General features: G+C 48.9%; 1 protein-coding gene and 1 pseudogene across 3 annotated transcripts; one reads left to right on the top strand and one right to left on the bottom strand.

The window, feature by feature from the left end:
• Nucleotides 1–245: 245 nt before the first annotated feature.
• On the top strand, nucleotides 246–7,188 carry LOC102146965 (tumor necrosis factor receptor superfamily member 13B-like). Of its 3 annotated transcripts, none has more exons than XR_010582299.2 (4): nucleotides 246–346; nucleotides 5,547–5,658; nucleotides 5,973–6,158; nucleotides 6,695–7,188. XR_010582299.2 is itself a non-coding variant. In XM_065532814.2 (4 exons), the coding sequence occupies exons 2-4, from the start codon at nucleotides 5,591–5,593 to the stop codon at nucleotides 6,850–6,852; spliced, it is 381 nt and encodes a 126-aa protein (XP_065388886.1). In that variant the 5' UTR covers nucleotides 246–346; nucleotides 5,547–5,590; the 3' UTR covers nucleotides 6,853–7,188. The 3 variants fall into 3 exon arrangements, 1 of the variants encoding a protein (XP_065388886.1); XM_065532814.2 differs by having other exon boundaries at nucleotides 5,547–5,627; XR_012425302.1 differs by lacking the exon at nucleotides 5,547–5,658.
• Nucleotides 7,189–12,790: 5,602 nt separating this feature from the next.
• LOC102115679 (coatomer subunit gamma-1 pseudogene) lies at nucleotides 12,791–15,421 on the bottom strand (annotated as a pseudogene).
• Nucleotides 15,422–15,701: the final 280 nt, after the last annotated feature.

The raw sequence follows: 15,701 nt of genomic DNA, 5'->3' as shown, positions 1-15,701 counted from the left end.
AAGGGCCACAAGGGAGATTAAACATTATGCAAAAGAGTAATGAGGAATTTTAAAGCAAAAAAAGAGAAAGTAATCCTATTCTACAAGATATTAAAACCTAATGCAAAGCCTGGCTAGTAACTTCTAATCAAATTGCTTCCATACTTTAAATAAAATACCTGCAAATTTAGAACACAGACAAAGATAGAAACTTCTCACATGACCCAGCACTAAGCCCATCGGATGGCAGAATGCAGAATCAGGTTGCAATGGACTGATCTTAAGACAGATGAAGCAGTGGACAAAAATCTTCCTGGAGCTGATGGTGTAATTTGCTTCTTGAAACAATGACAGTCCATGAAATAAGGTAGGAAGATGTTTTGAACCTCTCTCACCAGCAGATCCCTAAATCACAGACCCAGAACTTGGAGGAAACAGGAAACAGGAAACAGGAAGCCATCTCTGCACCTCTCCAGCACTGCTCTGGTTGGCGGGCAGAATATCATAAAATCATCATGATTCTTATATCAAAAACCAAAATTCTAGACTGATTAAATAATTATTTTTTTAAATGAGAAAAGTTATTGTTTATTTGATCTTGGGCTAGGGAAGATATTTCCAAGCAAAAAGAGTAAAAAGAAAGAAAAAGAAATGATTAACAGATTGGAATGCAATAACGGTGTAATATCAAGTGTTGGCAAGAGCTCATGCAAGTGCATGTTCTCATGACTGCTGGAACAAATTGGTGTAATATTTCTGAAGGGCATTCTGGCTGAATATATTAGAAGTCTTTAAAATGTTTATGCTCTGACTCAGTAATTCAACATCTATGAATTTTTCCTAAATAAGTAATAAGAGAGAGATAAAAAAAGTATTTACAATATTGAAAGACTGGAAAGAACATAAATGTTCAACAATACATATATGTTCAACAACAGGGGACTAGTAAATATGAATTATTTATATGATAAAATACTATCTAACCTTAAAATAATATTTTAAATAATATTTAATGATGAGAATATGCTGAGAAAAGTTTAATCATTTTTAAAAAGTTAAATGTAAAATGAAAGTTAATAACATGTACAAGATTATTCTAATTTTTTTTTTTTTGAGATGGAGTGTCAAACTGTTGTCACCTGGGCTTGTAGTGCAATGGAGTGATCTTGGCTCACTGCAACCTCCCAGGTTCCAGCAATTCTCCTGCCTCAGCCTCCCGAGTAGCTGAGATTACAGGCACCTGCCACCATGCCTGGCTAATTTTTGCATTTTTAGTAGACACAGGATTTCACCATGTTGGTCAGGCTGGTCTCGAACTCCTGACCTCAGGTGATCCAACCTCCACGGCCTCCCAGATTACTGGGATTACAGGCGTGAGCCACTGCACCCGGCCTATTCTAAAACTTTTTAAACTTATGAGATACACATACACACACATGTATCTGGAAGAAAACTCCAAAATAGTGGCAATGATTTGGAGGGAACATTGGGAGTGATTGTAATTGTCTGTTACTAGCAGCTAAAAGCATGCCAATAGACCTGGCAAACGCCTACTCAATCTTCAGAACTCAGCTCAGCTGCCACTTCTTCCAGGAAGACCTCCTGTACTACTCCTGTATTATACTAGATATTCTGCTTTGCACTAGACTAGACTCTGGGCATAACTCTATGATTTCCTCCCTTCCTTCCTTCCTTCCTTCATTCCTTCCTTCCTTCCTTCGTTCCTTCCTTCCTTCTTTCTCTTTCTTTCTTTCTCTCTTTCTTAATGGAGTCCCATTGTGTCACCCAGGCTGAAGTGTAGTGGCATGATCTTTTCAGTTCACTGCAACCTCTGCCTCCCAGGTTCAACTGATTCTCCTGCCTCAGCCTTCCAAGTAGCTGGGATTACAGGCACCTGCCACCACTCCCAGATAATTTTTGTATTTTTAGTAGAGATGGGGTTTTGCCATGTTGGCCAGGCTGGTCTTGAACTCCTGACCTCTGCCCACTTCAGCCTCCCGAAGTCCTGGGATTACAGGTGTGAGCCACTCTGCCCGGCTGATATTCTTTTTTTTTTTTTTTTTTTTTTTGAGACGGAGTCTTGCTCTGTCCCCCAGGCTGGAGTGCGGTGGCCGGATCTCAGCTCAGTGCAAGCTCTGCCTCGCAGGTTTATGCCATTCTCCTGCGTCAGCCTCCCGAGTAGCTGGGACTACAGGCACCCGCCACCTCGCCTGGCTAGTTTTTTGTATTTTTTAGTAGAGACAGGGTTTCACCAGGTTAGGCAGGATGGTCTTGATCTCCTGACCTCGTGATCCGCCCGTCTCGGCCTCCCAAAGTGCTGGGATTACAGGCTTGAGCCACCGCGCCCAACCGCAGCTGATATTCTTTATCACTGCATTGTACTCTCTGCTTTGATTCTCTACATCCCAACTACGCTTTGAACTGTCTACCACCGGAAATGTGGATGTTTCCTTTTTGTATCCCAGTGCCAATCTGTCTGCAGTCTAACAGGCCTTCAAGCTGGAACGCTGGCTTCATGAGTGAAATAGACAAGCAAATGCTTCTCTGTGCTCTGTGAATTTAGAGGTTAAGGGCAGAAATTTGAACAAGGACTGGCAAACACCAGTAAAAAGCTGTCTCTCCTCACCGTGGCCAGCAGGCTGGAAAGATGTTTAATTTCACCAATTGCCTTTAGTAATTCTTTTTTTTTTTTTTTTTTTTTTTTTTTGACGCGGAGTCTTGCTCTGTGCCCCAGGCTGGAGTGCAGTGGCGCAATCTCGGCTCACTGCAAGCTCCGCTCCCCCGGGTTCACGCCATTCTCCTGCCTCAGCCTCCCGAGTAGCTGGGACTACAGGCGCCCGCCACCTCGCCTGGCTAATTTTCTTGTATTTTTAGTAGAGACGGGGTTTCACCGTGTTAGCCAGGATGGTCTCGATCTCCTGACCTCATGATCCGCCCGTCTCGGCCTCCCAAAGTGCTGGGATTACAGGCTTGAGCCACCGCGCCCGGCTGCCTTTAGTAATTCTTATATGAACTCATTGCAAGACCGTTCCAGTAGATCCAGAATACCATGCTGCTTACTAATGCGTGAGACACATATGAGTTTACTGTGGATCTGTGACAAATGACCAAAAACTTGGTGGCTTAAAACGATAGAAATTAATTTTCTCACAGTTCTAGAGGTGAAAAATCTGCAATCAGGGTGTTGGCAGGGCCCCACTTCCTACAAAGGGCCTAGGGGGAATTCCATTTCTCACTGCTTCCAGCTGCCGGTGGTTTCCTGTGTTTCTTCTGTGGCCACATCACTCCCCTTCAGTTTCCCAGCCCCTGCAGGACAGGAAGGCACAGGAGGAGGAGGTGGGAATGGGTGTTGTGGGAAGTCAGGGACCCTGAATGGAGGGACCGGCTGAAGCCATGGCAGAATAACATAATTTGTGAAGATTTCATGGACATTTACTAGTTCCCCAAATTAATACTTTTTTTTGTTTGTTTGTTTTTGTTTTTGAGACGGTGTCTCTCTCTGTCGCCCAGGCTGGAGTGCAATGGCTGGATCTCAGCTCACTGCAAGCTCCGCCTCCTGGGTTTACGCCATTCTCCTGCCTCAGCCTCCCGAGTAGCTGGGACTACAGGCGCCCGCCACCTCGCCCGGCTAGTTTTTTGTATTTTTTAGCAGAGATGGGGTTTCACCGTGTTAGCCAGGATGGTCTCGATCTCCTGACCTCGTGATCTGCCCATCTTGGCCTCCCAAAGTGCTGGAATTACAGGCTTGAGCCACCGCACCTGGCCCCAAATTAATACTTTTATAATTTCTTACACCTGTCTTTACTGCAGTCTCTGAACATAAATTGTGAAGGTTTCATGGACATCTGTCACTTCCCCAATCATTACGCTTGTGATTTCCTATGCCTGTCTTTACTTTAATCTCTTAATCCCATCATCTTCGTAAATTGAGGATGTATTTCGCCTCAGGACCCCATGATGATTGCGTTAACTGCACAAATTGTTCGTAAAGCATGTGTGTTTAAACAATACGAAATCTGGGCACCTTGAAAAAAGAACAGCATAACAGTGATGTTCAAGGAACAAGGGAGATAACCATTAGGTCTGGCTGCCTGAGAGCCAGGTGGAACAGCACCATATTTCTCTTCTTTCAAAAGCAAATAGGAGAAATATCACTGAATTCTTTTTCTCAGCAAGGAACAGCCCTGAGAAAGGGAATGCATTCCTAGGGGAAGGTCTCTAAAATGATCGCTCTGGGAATGTCTGTCTTTTACAGTTTCAGATAAGTGATGAAATAAGCCCTGGTCTCCCGTAGTGCTCCCAAGTCTATTAGGATGAGGAAATTCCCGCCTAGTAAATTTTAGTCAGACTGGTTGTCTGCTCTCAAACCTTGTCTCCTGATGAGATGTTATCAATGACAATGCGTGCCCAAAACTTTATCAGCAATTTTAATTTCACCCTGGTCCTGTGATCTCGCCCTGCCTCCATTTGCCTTGTAATATTTTATTACCTTGTGAAGCATGTGATCTCTGTGACCCACATCCTGTTCGTACACTCCCTCCCCTTTGAAAATCACTAATAAAAACTTGCTCGTTTTGCAGCTTAGGGGGCATCAGGGAACCTGCCGACATGTGATGTCTCCCCCAGACACTCAGCTTAAAATTTCTCTCTTTTGTACTCTTTCCCTTTATTTCTCAGTTGGCCCTAAGGCCAACACTTAGGGAAATAGAAAAGAACCAATGTTTAAATATCAGGGGCTGAATTTCCCCCGATAAATGGGTGTGGAGGGCCACACACTAGGCCAGGGCAGCAGGTGCTCAGAACACAGCTGCCTAGAAGCGGGGTACCAGGAAGCCACACCAGCCCTCAGGGCCCTGGGCAGGCTCCCTCCTGCCAAAAGCCTTTGTGCATGTTGTTCCTGCCTTCTCAAATGTTCCTCCCTATCCTCTCTGCCTCTGCATAGCAAGGTAACTTCTACTCAGTCAAAACTATCACTGCCTAGCACAACCTAAATATTCATAAACAGAACATGTCAACAAATGACAGTGTATTCAGCAATGAAAAAGAATGACCTCCGAACACATGCAACAATATGAGAGGATCTCACAGATGTCATTGTTGAGTGAAGAAACCAGACTCAAAAGAGCACCTTCTGCGTGCCTCTATAAAAGGCAAAAAGAAGCAGAAATAATCTATAGTAAAAGGGCTGAGAAGAGTGGTTACGTCTCGGGGGAAGTATTGGATGGGAGCGGACAAGGGAGGCCCCTAGGGTCTGGGCATGAACTTGGTCTTGTCCAGCCTGGTCTGGGGGCTGAGCCTGAGTGCACCCATGGGTAAAAGTTCATCAAGTTGAACACTTAAACTGTGTGCTCTTCCTATGATGAAAAAGTAAAAACAAAACAGGCCCCTTTCTCTAAGAAGTGTTTTCCCAGACTAGAGCACCTTCCCCGGGATGAGCTGCCAGGGTTCTGTGCACCCCTCCTGCAGGCTATTGTCCCACTGTGACGGTCTGTTTCCCCATGGGGTGGTCAGGTGGTCGGCTCCCCCAGACAGTAAGCTCCATGCAGGAAGTCTCTCTGTCTTTCTAGGGCCTGTGTCTCCAGTGCTCAGATCTTAAGCATCTGCTGCAAGCATGGGTGACCCCCATCGTGGAACGAACCCACTCTCTGGTAACTGCAATGTGAGCCTTCTGCTTGCAATGTGAGTTCAAAACCCAGGGCCAGTGAGAGATTCATCAGATTTGTAACAGATTAATCCTGGACCTATTAATCCTGGACCAGCTCACGTTGTCCAGCTTCGAGGCCTTGGGAAGTTGCCACCAGGATGGGGGAGGGATCAACTTCCTCTAGGACCCAGACAGCATCCCAGCCAGCCTCAGGGTCAGGAAGGAGCCCAGCCTCTCCAGGAGCCAGACGGGCCCGCAGCAGGGTGGGTTGGGGGGATGTGGATTGCTTGAGCCTAAGGAGGGGAAGAGGAGAAGGCACTGCAGGGAGGGGTCTCACGCTGTCTTGCAGCTCTTCCAGGGCTGATGTTGAGTTCAGATCAGCTGGATCTGGTCTACAGCACGCTGGGGCTCTGCCTGTGCACCGTCCTTTGCCGCTTCCTGGTGACAGTGGCCTGCTTCCTCAAGAAGAGGGGGGATCCCTGCTCCTGCCAGTCCCACTCAAGTCCCTGTCAAAGTCTGGCCAAGTCTTCCCATGGTGAGTGCATGAAACTGGGGTCCTTGCCCTTCTCGCTGCTTGGGTGACAAGACTCGTGCCATCCCTCGGTCCTGTCACTGCCGCTGCTTCTAGGTGGAGAGGCACGGGGCTCATCCCTGTTATTCGCTGTGGCTTGATAAAATCAGATTAAGACATCTTGGCAGGCAGATACCTAGCAGAGTGGCACCTGGGAAGGGTGGGTGTGGGGTGCCAGCCTTCGGGCTTGCCTGGGTCAGGGGTTCTCAGGATGCGGGGCCATCAGAGCTAAGCCCTGGAGGAAGTGTCTCCTTGGTGGGCATGGCAGGCTTGGGACTGGGCAGAAGTGAGAGCCAAGATTTGCCTGCCCACCCCTGCCACAGCGCAGGTTCTGGTCAGCAAGTGAGGGACACTGACACCCGCCTGGGTCCCCCTGATGACCCTAGCCTGGTGATTGCCCTTAGTTCCTGGGTCAGGGTAGAGTATGGCTGCTCACACCGTCTCCCATACCCCAGTCCAGGGCCAGGCCTAGCCCACACCCTCCACTCTCGCCTCTGCAGATCACGAGATGAAAGCCAGCAGCCCTGGGGCACGTCTCCTGAGCCAGGGGAGACCTGCAGCTTCTGCTTCCCTGAGCACAGCACGCCCACCCAGGAGAGCGCGGTCATACCTGGGACCCTCAACCCTGTGGGTGATGGAAGGTGGAGGCATCCTGTGAGGGTGCCCTGATAGATGGCAGCCTTGGCATTGTGTGCGGACACACCCAAGAGAGGGTCCTAAGTGCCGGAACAGGGGCAAGGAGGAAGAGGAGGAGGGAAAGAGATGGAGAGAGAGAGAGGAAAAAAAGAGAGATGAAGAGAAAGACAGAGGAGGCAGAGAGGAAGAGAGAGACAGAGCAGGAGGTCGTGGCACTCTGGGTCCCAGTTCCCAGTGCAGCTGTAGGTTGCCATCACCTAACCACATGTGCAATAAAGTCCTCGTGCCTCCTGCTCACAGCCCCCGAGAGCCCCTCCTCCTGGAGAATAAAACCTTAGGCGGCTGCCCTTCCTCACTGCATTGTGGTTGTGTCTAATGAACCGAGACGTCCTGTCTATCACCTTCCTGGGCTCAAGGCTCCACCGAATGCTGCCCCTCGGTTTGGGAGGCTCTGTGGTGCCGCCATCTCACCAGGCTCCCAAGGAAGCTTGTGACCTTGGGTTGGGCCCTAAGCAGCCGGGTACCTGCTGGGGCTCTGCTTCTCTCTCACTAAGAGAGAGAAAGAGACCAAAGAATGGTCTGCAGGGAGGGCGCCTGTGCAAACACCCAGGGAACCAGGGGCTTGAGCCGTCTTCATTTCCTTACAGACACACATTCCCTTCCATGCCTCCTTAGTGAGGGCATGACGCACAGTGTGTGTGTGTGTGTGCAGGTGTGTGCGTGCATATGTGTGTGTGTTGTGGGGGTGTGCAGTGGACAGGAAGGAGAGGGCAGCTCCAGCTCAAAGCTGCAAGAAAGATCGAGATTCCCTGGACCACAGCAAGAGACTTTTCGTTTGCCTACATTTTTTTTATTAGCATTTAAAGCTATATTTTGAGTAGCATGCAAACCTTAAGTTACTTAACTATTCTTAGAAGCATTTACACAGTAAGATAATACATGATAATGTACATTGAAATTATTCACCCTGCACCCCCCAACAATATCTTGCATACCTACACCCACTAAAGTATCCCATGGGAGATGGGGTGGGCAGGGAACTGTGGCCCACCTGGGACCCTTCAGTGGGGGCCCTTGGTCAGTCCCCAAGGCTCTGCGTGGCCCTCCAGAGACTCTGCTTCCCGCTGGCTCAGTCAGCACCATAGAGGGTGGAGGACGGAGATGGAGTTGGGGCAGGCAGGACAGTGGGGGAGGACAGTCAGGCACCTCATGTCCTGGTTTTTGCAGTGGCTGGGAGGAGGCTGAGGGCTGAAGGCCGACTCCTCTGAGAGCTGGCTGAGGCTTGAGGTGGGGTGGTAGAGCCATCCCCACTGCCTGCAGGGCCCTTGGTCATCCTTGTCACCCCAGGCTTCTCCCCAGCAGCATTGGGCAGCCCCGTAAGAAAGTGGCCAAGGCAGGGGTATGGATGGATCAGGGAGGGAGGTCTCATTCGGCTCTGACAGGAAAAGGGTCAGAGAAGGGCCAGGGTGGTCAGAGGTAGGGTCACAGTCTCTGGATCGGGCAGGATGAGGGAAGAAGGGAACAGGCAGGGTCAGCGGCCAGGGCACAGGCAGAGGCAGGAGGTCACATCCTGCAAGGCCCATGGGGAGTGTCAGCTGGGATGGGCTCCAGATGCGTCCTCAGGGCGCTGGGCAGCTCTCAGGCCAGGCTCCCTGGACTCTGGTGGGTGATGTGGTCACTCCCGAGGCACTGCTGTCAGTCAGGGCTTGGTCACCCACTCTGGGCAGCACCCATCCCGTCTCAGGACTGATTTTTGTATTTTTGGTAGAGATGGGTTTCACCATATTGGCCAGGCTGGTCTCGATCTCCTGACCTCATGATCTGCCCGCCTTGGCCTCCCAAAGCGCTGGGATTTTAGGCGTGAGCCATTAGTCCCGGCCCAGTCATGGGTTCTTAGTTTCTGTTTCTGATTGGGCCGGTAAAGCCCCTTCCTCATTCTTATTTTCCACTTATCACCAGAGACAGAAACTAAAAACCATGGCTTCAGGCTGCTAAAAGCCTGAAACTAAACAAAACAGAACAACACAACAACAAAATCAAATGGGTTGGACAAGCTTGCCAGATGTCCTCAGAATGCAGCACTCTTTTTTTATTTGTTTTTTGAGGCAGAGTCTTTCTCTGTCACCCAGACTGGAGTGCAGTGGTGCGATCTCAGCTCACTACAACCTCTGTCTCCTGGATTCCAGCGATTCTCCTGCCTCAGCCTCCCCAGTAGCTGGGACTACAGGTGTGCGCCACCACGCCCAGCTAATTTTTTGTACTTTTAGTAGAGACGGGGTTTCACCGTGTTTCGACTTCCTGACCTCGTGATCTGCCTGACTCGGCCTCCCAAAGTGCTGGGATTACAGGCCTGAGCCAACCCGCCTGGCCAGAATGCAGCACTCTTTACTTGGAGATAATGCCAATGAACAGGCTTAGGCTGAAGGATTATAGTGGTCATGTAAAATTGATAATGCCTATAGTCCCTACCTTTAGTGAGTACATAGGCACGTTCCAAGTTTAGTCATAGCTCCTTGTAGTTTCTTTCTTTCTTTTCTCTCTCTTTCTTTCTTTCTTCCTTTCTTTCCTTTCTTTCCTTTCTTTCTTTCGTTCTTTCTTTCTTTCTTGAGACAGAGTCTCGCTCAGTCACCCAGGCTGGAGTGCAGTGGCGCGTGACCTTGGCTTACTGCAACCTCCGCCTCCCAGGTTCAAGCGATTCAACTGCCTCAGCCTCCGGAGTAACTGGGACTACAGGAGCACGCCACCATGCCCGGCTAAATTGTTGTATTTTTAGTAGAGACGGAATTTTACCATGTTGCCCAGCCTGGTCTTGAACTCCTGACCTCAGGTGATCCACCCGTGTTGGTCTCCCAAAGTGCTGGGATTACAGGCATGAGCCACTGCACCTGGCCTCCTTGAAGTTTCTTACAAGCAGAAGCACTAACAAAGGACGATGCATTCCTTCTCCTGCTTTCTGAGGATGCCGTACTCTGTAACAAAGTAGTTTCCAATAAACTTGCTTCTTTCACCGACCGTGCTCTGTGACTCCCTCTGAATTCTTTTCTACGTGAAATCCAAGAACCTGCTCTTGGGGTCTGGATTGGGACTCTTTTTTCTGGCAACAGGAACATGTGCACTCAGGACAGAGCTCTCCCAGGGGTAAAAGGATTTGAACATTCTGAGTTCTCCAGCAAATAGCTGACATACTGGTGGTGGTGAGAGATGTCTAGGGTGAATGTTCTAGAGGTAGAGGTTCTGGTGCTGGTGAGGCATGGGGATGCCAGTGTGTGGAGGGGGTGGGGCGGGGGGGTGGAGATGAGAGATTCAAAGAACAGCAGGGCAAGTGGAACTGATCATCCAGTGGACATTGACTTCATGGAGCATGAAGCTAAGGCTTGGGGTTTGTGAACAAAAGCCTCTAGAAAATGAGCGGGAAGCAGAGTGACCAGTGGGTTTGTGAGGAACAATAACAAGGTGAGCATGAAGCTGTATCCTGGGTGCCACGAGGTTTAAAGGAAAATAAGCCAAATCATTTTCATGTTGAACTTGGCTTAAACTTTCTAATCATTTTCTATCCTCTGAGAATTCCTCTTATGAACATCATAGAAATGGCAGCTTGAAGGGTAACAAAATATTTATGATGTACAATGAATGTAGATACTTGCAGCTTTTCATGTTTCAGATAGTTAATCTTGTAAGAAAATTAAGGGAATGTTCAAAATGCAATTTTCAGCCAGGTGCAGTGGCTCACACCTCTAATCCGAGCACTTTGGGAGGCCAAGGCAGGCGGATCACGAGGTCAAGAGATCGAGACCATCCTGGCTAACACGGTGAAATCCCATCTCTACTAAAAATACAAAAAACTAGCCAGGCGTGGTGGCGGGCGCTTGTAGTCCCAGCTACTCGGGAGGCTGAGGCAGGAGAATGGCGTGAACCTGGGAGGCAGAGCTTGCAGTGAGCCGAGATAGCACCACTGCACTCCAGCCTGGGCAACAGAGCAAGACTCCATCTTAAAAAAAAAAATGCAATTTTCATATTTTTCAATGGCTTCATGCTGGAGAATTGAAAGAAAATGGAGTAGTACACTGTTTATCCAATCTCACTTCATCTAAGAGAAAAGCACATCTGTAAGTCAGTACAAGTCTTTTGATCAAGTATAAGACGTTCTGAGAAAATGTCTTGTTATGACTAGAAAAAGTAAAAGCAAATAAAAATCAGCAATGTTCAAAAAGAGCAGCTTTGTTGGTCTTTTCCATCAAGTGGATAAAGATTTGACAGCTCTAATGCTTGCTGCTGATAAATTGTAAGAGAGAATAGGGAGTACAATTAACTTGATTTGGATGTGGAAATTTGATTCAGTCTCATTTCCAGAGTTTGTGAATATTAACGCCAGTAGAAAAGTCCAGCCCCAGGAACAAAGCACCTTCTAGTTTCTCTAACATCCCTGGTGGATATTCCAGCCTGCCCTCAGGGCTGCAGAAATTGCAATGAGACTGTAATGCAGTCACTTTTGACCTGTGTGAGCAAGAATGTTGTAGCTTTGGCCAGGCTGTCAGCCAGATGTAACAAGACAAATTTAAACACAGTGTGCCTCTGCACAGCCCCACACCTGCCCAGACGCATCTAAACCTGGACCTGTCACATTCAGTTAATTCCAGAAGTCAGCTCTTCTCTCTTCTGTTATAGCTGAAGGTGCCCAAGAAGAGAAAAAATACAATTTTCACTTTTTTTTTTTTTTTTTTTTTTTTTTGAGACAGAGTCTTGCTCTTTTGCCCAGGCTGGAGTTCAGTGACACAATCACAGCTCACTGCAGCCTCAAACTCCCCAGGCTCAAGTGATCCTCCCACCTTAGCCTCCCAAGCAGCCGAGACTACAAACACACACGACCATGCCTGGCTAATTTTGGTATTTTTTGTAGATACCGGGTCTTGCCATGTTGCCCAAGCTGGTCTCGAACTCCTGGGCTCAAGCGATTCTCCTGCCTTGGTCTCCCAAAGTGCTAGGATTACAGGTGCGAGCCACTGCACCTGGCCTAATTTTCACTTTTAAACTCAAAATCATGGCTTTATTAACAAAATGAAAACTTTTTTGTTAATTTCAATGTATATGGCAGGGGGTGGGGTGGTGAAGTACATGTGATGACCTTGGACTGACTCTAAGAAACACCAAGAAATGGGATTGCAAGTATTTGGATTTCCTGGCAGGGCTGGGAGGTAGCCTCTCACCAGCCCTGCTTTACCAGTTTTATGCCTGTAAGAAAGGGATTTTTTTTTTCTTTTTCTTTTTTCTTGAAACGGAGAAACGCTCTGTCACCCAGGCTGGAGTGCAGTGGCACAATCTCGGCTTACTGTAGATATTTGCAGGTTTTCATGTTTCAGATATTTAAACTTGTAAGAGCTGCCCCCCGCAGTTCACACCATTCTCCTGCTTCAGCCTCCCGAGTAGCTGGGACCACAGGCGCCCGCCACCACGCCCGGCTGATTTTTTGTAGTTTTAGTAGAGACAGTTTCACCGTGTTAGCCAGGATGGTCTCGATCTCCTGACCTTGTGATCCGCCCACCTCGGCCTCCCAAAGTGCTGGGATTACAGGCGTGAGCCACCACACCTGGCCAGGAATTTTTTTTTTTTTTCCAATAAATACATGTTGATTTATTATAGGGATAAGATGGCTTCTTGGGGGATAAATTCAAGAGGAGTTGAGAATGTTTTATTCATGATGTCACTTTCCTGGAAGGGAGGATAGCAGGATTTAGGACAAGCTAAAATTATCCCCTATTTTTTTTAAAAAAAAAGTCACCCCCAAGTAGTCCCGGGTAGGGGGCAGAATAAAATATATATAGATGCATGCAGAATAAAATATATATATATGCATGCAATGATTCCTAACTGTTTTTGAATACAGAAGCTTGGGAAAGGGTTTCTGCTGGTTTCATGAGGAAGGCACAACTTCCAGATAGTGTTGGGGAAGGGTATAAGGTCCTATGCAGGCTGGCTCCTTAGCCCACAGATGCCAAGATGATGTCTACTGGCAGCTCCTCCAAACTTCTGGGTGTCAACTGCATTGTCACTGTGTCCAAAAGCGGCAGCCGAGAGTGCACTAGGATGTCATGACCACCCCGGAACACACCAGCCAGGAGCAACATGTGGGTGTTCTTGTTACCCGGCACTTTGACCCCTCACAAGGGTTCATTCCCAAGAACTTCATAATATTACCCACAGCCTCTTCAAGTGCCTTGATGGTAGACAAGCTGAATGTTTCTTCCTTCTCAAATTCATCCCTTACCTCATCCCAGGCTGCTTCAAAGTTCAGTTTCCTGACTTTTGAATGTGATCAGCTACAGTAACTTCCAGATCTTCCAGCACATACTCATCCTCATAGCCTTCATCATCCGTCTCCCCAGTGGTGGGATCACAGTCCTTGACAGTGAGCTTCATCATGCAGCTGAATGTGCAGGTTGTGGCATCTTCTTTGGGCAGTGCCACCAGTGTGTAGCAGGTCCCAGGCTGGTTGTAGGGCAGGCTCTGGGTAGGCACGTAACAGAGCACCTCATAGGCCTCAGTGGGCTCCATCTGCACTGTGACATTCTCCAAGGTCTGGTCATTGACTGTGTTTGTGCAGTCAAACTGAAACACCATGTAGTTGGTGAAGGTTTGTTTGGTGCAGCCGATGACATACCCCCGTCTCTGACTCAGTGAGGGCCACGGGCTCAGGTGAGGACTTGAAGAAGGGCCCAAGTCCCTGGAACTCTGGCACCGCCACCAACTGCTCCTGAAAGATCTCCTGCCTGGTAGCTGCCACTTTCTCAGGCTGTTTGACATCTGTGATGGGAGTACTTTCTGTTCTCTGCTCTGCCGTGGGTGCCATGGCCAGGGGCACAGACTTGAGGTCAAAAGGTTTTTCTGATGGTTCTAGAGTGTACTGCTGCAGAGCCCTCTCCAGACCAGGATGGACACAGTCAGACCATTTAGGATATAGCCTGCATTGAGGGCTTTCTACTTCTGCTCCAGGACATTTAGGTAGAATGTGGCTCGGTCCCTTACTTCATTGCCATCATCCATCACACACCTCTTCAGCAACACCAAGATACTGGGTAACATCTCTTCATTCTGGGCTCCAATCTTGGCCAGAGCCCTCACAGCACCTGCCCAGACCTCCTCATGCTCCAAAACCACTCGCTTATAGATGAAGTGGATGTACTTTGAGGGATTGGTGGTCTTGGACCCCTCCTGGCCCAGGAGATGTAGAATACGGGTGGCCAGCACTATGAACTCGCAGTCCTCGATGAACTCGCACAGATGTGACAGCCCTGTCTCCTTGCTGTCTGAGTTCTCCTCAATGATGCTGATGATGCAGTCCACGGTGGTGTGCTTGTACTCAAAACCACCCTCTTCCCACAGCATGGTGAACAGGAAGTTCATGAGGATGGCATGTTTGTGAGGATACTTCTGACACAGGGCACTGATAGCCTGGACAACAACCACCTTGAATTCATCCAAGATCTCTGACATGAAGGAGGAGAACTGCTTCATGAGGTGGTCGATGCTGCTGTCGCTGCCCCCTTAAGGAGGGTGGTGATGGCCAGCATGGCACGGCTGCGGTTTCAGTCTGTGACCAGGTTCTCCAGATCCAGATTACAAGCTGTCACAGCTGACAGATGCTTCATGGCAACCTTACTGAGGGTGGGAACAGCAGCATAGTGGAGAGCAGCCTTGGGTGAGCTGCAGAAAAACTGGAGCACTGACACAGCAAGGGGCAGCTCTTTGGCACTGCAGCCTGGCAGATTGACAGTGACCAAGGCGGCTTTGTACACCACCATCTTGTGCTTGTTTCTCAAGCAGCTGTCGATGAAGTCAAACAGTGGGCTGTCACGGCTGCCATCCTCCTCTTCCAGCTGCTTGCTGGCCACCCAGATCATCATGCAGTAGGCAAAGGGAGACTTAAGGCCGTGCCAGGTGACCTTGATGATCATCTTATTGATGGCCAGGTGGTCATTCTTACGCACACGGTACAGGAGCCCTAGGGCGTGGTACTGGACCATGATCTTATCACCGGATGCCGCCTCCTGAGCCTCATTCACCCAGTGCTTGACCACATCAAAGCTGCACTTCAGCAGGTGCAGGGAAGACATGAGGGCAGAGCTGGAGACACTGGGCACCTTGTCCACAATGGCTTGTTTCATGTAGCACTCAATAGCCTGCAGCATGGTGCTATCAGTGATCTGGCAGAGGCCTCACACAGCGGGGCCCCGGTCGTTGTCCTCTTTCCCAGTCATGTATTTTGTTAGGCTGCTGGCGACAATGATGACATCCTCTGTGATGCAAGACATCTCCTTGATGGTCAAGTAGCACATCCGATGGAGTGTGGGATCATTGGACTGAAAGAGCTTGGTCATGGCAAAGAAGGCCTCGGTCGCTTCCGTGGTCCCCAGGTGCTCCCCCTGGTTTATAGGATAAAGAATCTTGGTGAGGATGTGGACACATTTCCAAGGGTTGATGGGAGTTTCATTAAATACACCGGCCTCCTGGAGTACGGCACTCTTCTCAAGGTGCTCGAATGGGTTGGAGCCTCCACCCGACTCTTCGTCCTTCTTGTCGAATTTCTTCAACATAGTGGAGTCGGTGGGGTGCAATGCAGCAACGCAATGCTCAAGGGGCACGGCACAGAGTTCTTTAGTTTGTTTGTTTGTTGTTTGAGACAGAGTCTCTCTCTGCTGCCCAGGCTGAAGTGCAGTGGTGCAATATCAGCTCACCGCAACGTCTGCCTCCCAGGTTCGAGCGATTCTTGTCCCTCAGCCTTCCAAGTAGCTGGGATTTACAGGCCTGCACCACCATGCCCGGCTGCCTGGCTAAGTTTTGTATTTTTAGTAGAGACAGGGTTTCGTCATGTTGGCC

The sequence above is a fragment of the Macaca fascicularis genome, chromosome 16 (assembly GCF_037993035.2).
Source record: "Macaca fascicularis isolate 582-1 chromosome 16, T2T-MFA8v1.1".
NCBI lineage: Eukaryota > Metazoa > Chordata > Mammalia > Primates > Cercopithecidae > Macaca > Macaca fascicularis.
The sequence above is the reverse complement of the archived record's forward strand: the minus strand, read 5'-3'. Positions and strand labels throughout refer to the sequence as shown.

Excerpts from the sequence above, each read along its gene's own strand:
- LOC102146965 (XM_065532814.2), top strand. The coding sequence starts at position 5,591 with ATGGGTGACCCCCATCGTGGAACGAACCCACTCTCTG. Across the intron at positions 5,628-5,972 it reads TGGAACGAACCCACTCTCTG|CTCTTCCAGGGCTGATGTTG; the intron begins GTAACTGCAATG and ends GCTGTCTTGCAG. Across the intron at positions 6,159-6,694 it reads TCTGGCCAAGTCTTCCCATG|ATCACGAGATGAAAGCCAGC; the intron begins GTGAGTGCATGA and ends TCGCCTCTGCAG.